The sequence below is a fragment of the Empidonax traillii genome, unplaced genomic scaffold (assembly GCF_003031625.1).
Source record: "Empidonax traillii isolate 1590-97213 ecotype Southwest subspecies unplaced genomic scaffold, ASM303162v1 scaffold1699:size72841, whole genome shotgun sequence".
NCBI classification, from domain to species: domain Eukaryota; kingdom Metazoa; phylum Chordata; class Aves; order Passeriformes; family Tyrannidae; genus Empidonax; species Empidonax traillii.
The window spans coordinates 47,810-56,297 of record NW_020956892.1 but is presented as its reverse complement, the minus strand read 5'-3'; the positions used below and the strand labels follow the sequence as shown (position 1 = coordinate 56,297).

General features: G+C 56.2%; 1 protein-coding gene across 1 annotated transcript in view; it reads left to right on the top strand.

Annotated features, from left to right (window-relative positions):
* GRINA (glutamate ionotropic receptor NMDA type subunit associated protein 1) overlaps positions 1-1,635 on the top strand; it is a 4,996-nt gene extending 3,361 nt beyond the window's left edge. Inside the window, exons 5-7 of the mRNA XM_027908411.1 lie at positions 71-199; positions 467-610; positions 828-1,635. Coding sequence (XP_027764212.1) covers positions 71-199; positions 467-610; positions 828-977 — 423 coding nt within the window. The 3' untranslated portion in view covers positions 978-1,635. The remainder of the gene's footprint in view (positions 1-70; positions 200-466; positions 611-827) is intronic.
* Positions 1,636-8,488: the final 6,853 nt, after the last annotated feature.

Here is an 8,488-nt window from a genome sequence, read left to right as displayed (position 1 = left end):
CTAGGCCAAGGTGGGTGGCAGAATACGTTGGGGGTGCTGACTAACCTGACGGGTTCCCCCTTACCCCCAGTCCATCCTGACCGTCAGCCTGTCCTACATGGTGGGGATGATTGCCAGCTTCTACGACACTGACGCCGTCATCATGGCTGTCGGCATCACCGTTGTCGTCTGCTTCACCGTCGTCATCTTCTCCCTGCAGGTCAGTGCCAGGGCTGCCCCTGGCTGGGTGGCTCTAAACTGGGGTTACAACCCCCCTGGTTCCTGGCTGGGGGTCTCCAGGCAGTGGGTATGACCCTCCTGGCTCCCAGCTGGGGGTTCCCAGTGGGGCGTACAACCCCCCCATCAACTCCCTGCTGGCTCGTGAGGGGCTCTGAATGGGGTGTATAACCCCCCCACTCAGCTTCCTGCTGGGTCTGGGGCCTCCAAACTGGGGTCTGACCCCTCTGCTGACTCCCCCTCCCCACAGACCAAGTATGACTTCACCTCATGCCGAGGCGTCCTCATCATCTGCCTCGTCGTGCTCATTCTCTTCTCCATCCTCTGCATCTTCATCCGGAACCGCATCGTGGACATCATCTACGCCTCGCTGGGGGCCCTGCTCTTCACCTGCGTGAGTTGAGGGGGGCAGGATCCCCCATTCCAGGGGGGCCAGTGCCACCAGGACCCCTGGGTGCTCTGGTTTGGTGGGGACTCAGAATGTGAGCGCAGCTGTGGGGATGGGTGGTGCAGGATGTGCTCAGGGGGTGCCTGGCTGGTTTGGGGGGGGAACTGGGGGACTGCTGGTGCCTCCCAGCTCCGGGCTCCCTCCAACACCCCCTTTTCCACAGTTCCTGGCGGTGGACACGCAGCTGATCCTGGGGAACAAGCAGCTGGCTCTGAGCCCTGAGGAGTACATCTTCGCCGCGCTCAACCTCTACACTGACATCATCAACATCTTCCTCTACATCCTCGCCATCATCGGCAGGGCCAAGGAGTAGCTTCCCCCGGCCCCTGCTGCCCCGTGCAGCCCCCCGGGTTTGAGCCCCCCCTCCCTGTAGCCGGTTTTGTTGCTGTTCTCATTGTGCCCCCCCGGTGGTTCTGCGTGGCCCCGGTTCCTGCCCCACGGGGCTCACTGGGACAGGGGTTGTCACCACACCCCCTCCCAGTTCCCCACTCTCTCTGCTGTGAATACGATTCCTCCCCTCCCCCCGTTGCGTTGAACGTGGACTGGAAGCACTTTGAAGCCCCCTCCGTCCTGTCCTGCCCCCCTGCCACACTGCCCCCCCCTCCTCGTGCCCCCGTCACCCCTACGGCCGCGCAGGCAGGGGCAGCGCCAGCGCCAGCAGCTCTTCAGACCCCCCTTGAGCCACTGTCCCTGCCTGTCCCCACCCCCAGACCCCCTAAACCACACTACTGCCTGTGGCCCCTCCAGGCCCCTCCTGAGCCACTATCCTTGTCTGTCCCCACCCCCAGACCTGCTCAAGCCACTGTTCCTGCCCGTCCCCAGATGCCACCAGCCACCATCCCTGCCTGTCCCTACCCCCAGGAACTGCAGTCCCTGCCCGTGGCACCCCCAGACCCCCCTGTCCCCTCCCCACGTGGCTGAGGCCCTGTCCTGGTCCTGCTGTTAATAAACCATTTTGTTCATCTCCCATGGCTCCGGCTCTGGCCCGTGCTTTAGGGGGACCCTCTGGGGATGGGCTGTCCCAGTGTCACCTATCTCTTGGTGTCCCCATGTCCCAGTGTCCCCAGTACAATCCAGCTGGGGTCAGGCCCTGGCAACATGGGGGTTGAAGTTGCTGGGGGGACTCAGCCTGAGGACAAGGAGTGAGGTGGGGAGCAGGGCAGGACCCCAGAGGGACAGGAGGGGGCAGCCAAGTGGGGTCAGGCGCTGCTCCCAGGTAACACATGACAGGACAAAAGGAAACAGCCTCAAGTTGTGCCAGGGAAGGTGTAGGTTTGATACTGGGAAAATTCCTCCTGAGAAAGGCTGTCCAGCCTGGCACAGGCTGCCTGGAGTAGGGCTGGAGTCATCATCCCTGGGGGGATTTAACAGCCATGTGGATGTGGCACTTGAGGTCATGGGTTGTGGTGGCCTTGGCAGTGCTGGGGAGTGGTTGGACTCAGGGGCTTCTCCAACCCAAATGATTCCATGATTCCATGATGCCCAGTCCATCCCGGCACACCTGGCATGCTTCTTGGCAGCTGCCAGCCCTTGCAATGCTTCCCTATCTCCGTGTTCTCCCAAACACCCCGAGAAACATTCCCTGCTCTTCCTTTGCTGCTCCCAGGGCTTCTCATCCCACAGTTTCTCAGTCGGAGCTCCTGTGATGAATGAGAGTTTTAAAGTGGCTCAAACCCTCGGCAATGACACTGACAGAAGGAAGTTTTGTATAAAAGCCAAAATCAACCCAAAAATTATCTACGTGGAATGAGGGGGTTGAAGGATAAGGATAGGAATGAGTAAGGATACAAAGGAATAAGAGAGACCCTCCCATTAAGGGTCAGAGGGGACGCCCTTGCTAAACTGGGTCCTGGACTTGAATGACATTTCGGGCCTAAAGATTTCACAGCACTTCAGCTTAACAGCACCGAACCAACAGCTTAAGTTAAACCATTTAACAAAGGATTCATACAGAATTTCCTGTAGCACAACAGCAACTCCTCTAGGGGCCTGACTTAGGAATCGAAAGGACTTAAGAACCTGAGGGCAATATTTCTGGGACATTTGCTGTGGCACATTCCCACTCACACACACATAGAGCTAAAGACTTTGTACAAGGTGTGTACAGGTGTGTGTACAGGTGCACATACAGGTGTGTGTACAGGTGCACATACAGGTGTATGTACAGCGCATGTACAAGGTATATTTATACCTGTGAAAAACCCCCCTTGAGCTCAGGGAAGGGCTCACATTTGGTGCCTTTGCATCTTCTCGAGGGGTGAAAGGCTGAGCCTCGAGGAGTGGGGGATCAGCCCAGGCTCCTGCTTTGGTCCTCCCAGTGCAGCAAACGGGAGTGTTTGCTGGCTCTGAGAGGCTCTGCTCCGAGGGAGATGCTGGGCACTGAGGTCCAGAAGAGTCTCCCTCAGGATGGCTGTTTACAGGGTCACAAGAGAGAGAGACTTTATCGTTGTGATTTTCCATCCTGGCCACAATTCGGGTCAGGAACTTTCTTTCAGAGTTCAATAACGAAAATGTTGTTGCACTTGGGTTGTTCTTCAGGCAGCAAAAATCAGTTCCCAAGGCTGTTTGTTAAAGCAGGAGCTCATTATCCAGCACGAGTTCCTGGGAGCAGACAGTGTTCCTGATAAGCTCGAGAGAAGCTCGGCACAGGTGCTGTTTGTCGAGGTCTGATGAGCATTTCTGAGATCACAGAACAGCCCAAGAGGGATGGGGGGGATAAAGCCCTGCAGCTTCCTGTTCCACAGCTCCCAGGGGTCCATCTCTGGCCATTCCTCTCCTGGACTCCCCAGGTCCCTTTCTCTCACCTGCTCCTGATTCGCAGAGCAGTCGCTGGCTCTAGGCTGGCTCCAATGCCTGTTCCCAGGGAACAGAGCTGCCCTTGGCAGCTTCCCCTCTCTTCTGTCCTCAGAATTCCATCCCACTGCCTCAGTTGTTTATTTTTGTAAATCCCTCCCCAGCACCTGTCACACTACTGCTGTCCCTGTGCCATCCCTGAGGCCACGTGTGTGACTGACACAGTGATCCCCAGAGGCTGAGGCCGGAGCCACTGGGAGCCACCTGGGTGCTCCATGAGGGGTGTCGATGCCAGGATGGGAGCAGGGCAGGGACTGAGACATTCCCACCATGAGACATTCCCACCTGGAGCACTGGGCCCCCAGCACAAAAAAATGTGCGTCCAGAGGAGGCCACAAAGATGCTCTGAGAGTCTGAGCCTCTCTGCTCTGGAAACAGGCTGGGAAAATTAGAGGTGTTCCATCTGGAGAAAGCTCTGGGGAGAACTTAAAACCCCTTCCAGTGCCTAAAGGGGATTCAAGAGATCTGGGGAGAGACTTTGGGTAAGGGCTTGGAGTGCCAGGACAAAGGGAAATCACTTCCCACTGCCAGAGGACAGGGTTAGATGGGATATTGGGAAGAAATCCCCCTCCCCCGCGGGCCACTCCGTGAGCTCCCAAATGCTCGTCAGGCCTTGACGAGCAGCGCCTGTGCCGAGCTGCTCTCGACCTTATCAGGATCTCGTGCTGGAGAACGAGCTCCTGCTTCAATGAACAGCCTTGGGAAGTGATTTTTGCTGCCTGAAAAACAACAATATTTTCGTTATTGAACTCTGAAAGAAAAGTTCCCGACCCGAATTGTGGCCGGGGTGGAAAATGACAGCAAATAAAGTCTGCTCTCTTGTGACTCTGTAAACAGCCATCCTGAGGGAGACCCTTGAAGCTCTTCTGGACCTCTGCGGGCTCTGCTCAGCATCTTCCTCGGAGAGGGGCCTCTCAGAGACCGTCAGAGCACTCCTGAACCTCCAGGGACTATGCCCAGCCCAGCAGTTCCCTCAGATCGGGGCCTCTCAGAGCCAGCGAACGACGATCCCATTTGCTGCACTGGAAGGACCAAGGCAGGAGCCTGAGCTGATCCCCTGCTCAGAATCACAGAATATGCTGAGCTGGAAGGGACCCACAAGGACCATCGAGTCCAACCCGTGGCCCTGCACGAGACCCTCCCCAAGGGTCACACCGTGCGCCTGAGATGAGAGATCACCCAAACACTTCTCGAGCTTTGGCAGACTCGTGCTGTGACCAGTGCCCTGGGGAGCCTGTTCGCCTTCTCCAGCTCACTTTCCCCTATCACATCACCCACACCTGGGGACTAAGACAAGCAAGGTGAATTTTCAGTGCTTTTCCCCCCGCAGCTTCCGTCTGCAGGCAGCAGCTCCCCGGCCATCGGCTGCCCCACCTCCTACCGCTCCTGCTGCCCACCGGCACCGGCCGGGAGAGAGAAGCTGGGGAAGCACCCGCTGATCTCCCCGGGATGGAAAACTCCCTAACCTCAGGGGGATTTTTCACAGGTGTAAACCTGCACACACCTTGTATGTACACTGTACACACACCTCTACATATACCTGTACCTACACCCTACATACACCTGCACACACCTGTCCATACCTCTGTACATACAGCTCTATATACCCTGCACACACACACCTGGACACACACCTGGACATTCCTTGGAGAAACTCTTTAGCTCTCTGTGCACATGAGGGTGAAGTGCTACAGCAAATGTCCCAGGGATGTTGCTCTCAGGTTCTTGAATCATTTGGATTAATGACTTTCTTTCCCTAAGAAAGTCAGGCTGGGTTGATTTTGGGGTTAGATTGATTGATTTTAGATTTTCTTTTGCTTTTTCTCTGCGTACCTTGACCATCCAGTGAGTAGCAGTGACCTTTGCCAGTGAGCCTGGTCATGCTTTTGCTTTTGTTTCAAACCTGCTTTTGATGATATATCTGCCAGTGGTTCTGTAAGTCCCCTCAAAACTCTCATTCACCACAAAATGTTAAATTGTGACATATGAACCATTAAATCTCTTGTGGCAATACCAGCAGTTCCTGGCTGGGAATCCATGACTACACTGGTAAATTGAAATATTTTTGTAAATTGTCTCTTTTACCACTGTTGGGGGATTAAAAATTTTGCTGATAAGGAAATCCTTGAGGTATTATATAGCTGAAATGATTCAGTGACGTTCCCACGAGTTGTAGGCACGGCTGATGATGGACCTCAGCAGGGGAAGGAGCTCCATGGGGAAGCAAGCAATAGCAGGAGGAAAATGCTTCAAATTTGCCTCATTTACTTCAGATTTTAAAATTCGTCCAGGTTTTTTTGTGAAGCACAAGAAGGATTCCCTAGTTGTGCTGCTGGGCTTTAGTTCTTCATTGCAATCAGGGTAATGGAAGCTGTGGCCGAAGGAGTTACAGAATCGTCTCATCTGTGGGGTTTAAATATTTTTAATTACTGGGATTTAAATATTATAAATTACTGGAAGTTTGTGTCAGCTGTCCGGGCCTGGTTTGCACTGGAAAGTATTTGTCAGAGGCGTCATTTCGGTGAAGGAATTTCAAACAAAACACAGTTTCTGGGGTCTTCTGAAGAAAAGAATTCCTGCCTGAAGGTTGGCTTCCTCTTTTAGTCAGTTTTTGGGAGAGCAGTGGAAAAGCAAGATCCCTTTGCTTCAACAGAAACACCCAACACCGTGGGGCGCAAACAAGGCTGTAGAGGGAGAACTTGGTGGGTTTCAGTAAAGCTTTGTATCCTGTCCCTCCCAGGATCCTTCTGGACAAGCTGTCCAGCCCACGGCTGGCTGAACACATTGTGGGGTGGGTGAGCAATTGGCTCACGGGTTGGACGAAGGGTGACAGGGAATAGGGGGACATCAGGCTGGCACTGGTCACTAGTGGGGTTCCAGGGCTCCATCCTAGGCCCAGAGCTCTTCAACACCTTCATACGTGACAGTTTACTGTCCCCCCCCCCAGTGCCCAGAGGAGCCACTGCCACTTCTGGCCCCAGGAACAGGCAAGAACCCCCCAATAAACCCCCTCTGCTCCCACCTGGGTGTGGTGGGCTGAGATAACTGAGCAAAAACAGCAGTAAAACTGAAAGGTTGCACAAGGAAAGTGAAAACCGAAAGATTTATTCTGTGATTCCATTTAGCAGGAGATGTCCACCCCCTTCCCAGAAAGCGGGGCTCTAGCACGTGGAGCCATTGCTCCAGAAAGCAAAGACTGTAAATAATGAATTCCTATTCAAATAATCCCATTCCTTCTCCTTTTCTGAGCTTCTGAGCCTGGGATGTTCCTGGGGTCACTTGGGGTCAGTTGTCCTGGCTGTGTCCCCTCCCAAGCCCTCGCCCAGCCCCAGCCCTTCTGATGGGGGTTGGGTTGCTGGGGACACAGCACTGGTGCGGTGCCAGCCCTGCTCAGCAGCACCAAAGCACAGGTGTGTTAGTGGCACCTTTCCAGGCCCCACTGCAGAGCCCAGGGCTGTGGGGACTGCCAGGGGAGCAGGAATTACAGCTCAGCCACACCAAACACACCGGGGTGAGGGAAGGTCCTGGTGGGGGGCAGGAGGGACACCAGGAGGGACAGACGGATGGGACAGAGCCCGGGTAGGGCTGGGGCTGCATCTGGGTGTCCCCCAGGCACTCACCCTGTCCCCAGGCTCAGCCTCACGGCCTGGGTGAGTTTAAGGCAGCAGAATCCTTTGAAGGTCTCGACAGTTATTGATTAACTTGAATTTAAGCTCTGCAGAGGGATCAGGACAGGGCCAGGATTGATGGGCCCAAGACCCCAGCAGTGCCCATCCCCCAGTGCTGGCACTGCTGGGGCACCTCCAGTCCTGGGGGCAGCTTTGGGGTCCCCAGGTACAGGACATTGAGGGGCTGGAGCCTGTCCAGGGAAGGGAACAGAGCTGGGGAAGGGTCTGGAGCACCAGGAGTGGCAGAGGGAGCTGGTGGGGCTCAGCCTGGAGAAAAGGAGGCTCAGAGGGAACTTTCTTGCTCTCTGCAACTCCCTGACAGAAGGGTGGAGCATGGGGGGTGGGGGGTCAGGCATGCACAGATGTAGCTGCTAAGCCACTCTCCAGGATATTTGAAAAGTCCTGGCAGTCAGGGGAAGTCCCAGGTGACTGGAAAAAGGGAAGCACAGGACCTGGACAAGCTCGAGAAGTGGCCCACAGGGATCCCATGAGGTTCAACAAGTCCAAGGGCTGGTGCTGCACATGGGTCAGGGGAACCCCTGGGATCAGTCCAGGCTGGGGATGAACAGATGGAGCAGCCCTGGGAGAAGGACTTGGAGGTGCTGCTGGGTGGGAGGCTGGACATGCCCCATCCCAGACCCAGCCCGTGTACTGGGCTTATCCCCCAGCGTGGGCAGCAGGGGTGGGGAGGCTTCTGCCCCTCTACTCTGCCCCGCCAGACATCGCCTGTGGATGGGAAGTAGAAAATAAAATCGGGGATTTCATTTTGCTTGTGCAACTTTCGCTCTTGCTTGTGCAACTTTCGCTTTTGCTTCTGCTTCTGCCAAGTTATCTCAAACCACCACACAGAGATAGGAGCAGAGGGGATTTGCTGGGGAGTTCCTGCGCATCCCTGGGGCTGGAGGGGGCAGCGGCTGCTTCAGGTGGTCTGGGGAGACACTAAAATTACCTGGGAGAAGGAAAAAGGGTCTGGATCCAGGCCCAAGCATCCTGGCTATAAAAAGCCGGAGCAGCCCCGTGTCCCCTCTGCAGGAGCTCCGTGGGGGGGTCGGGAGCAGCACCCAAACCCCACACCCACTGCAGGGCACAGGTAACACTCGGGGCCGGGGTCCCAGGGTGACGCCGTGGGGCTGCGGGGGCCGGGGTGCTGGGCACGGGGGGCGACAGCCCGTGGGACCAGGGTCGGGGTCAGGGCAGTGCTGGGACGTGGCCGGGGGGCTCCCGGCCAGGGGTGCGGGTGGGGGTGTCCCCCTCTCCCCGGGCTGACCCCGCTCCCCCTCCCCACCTCCCCAGGCCCTCCCAG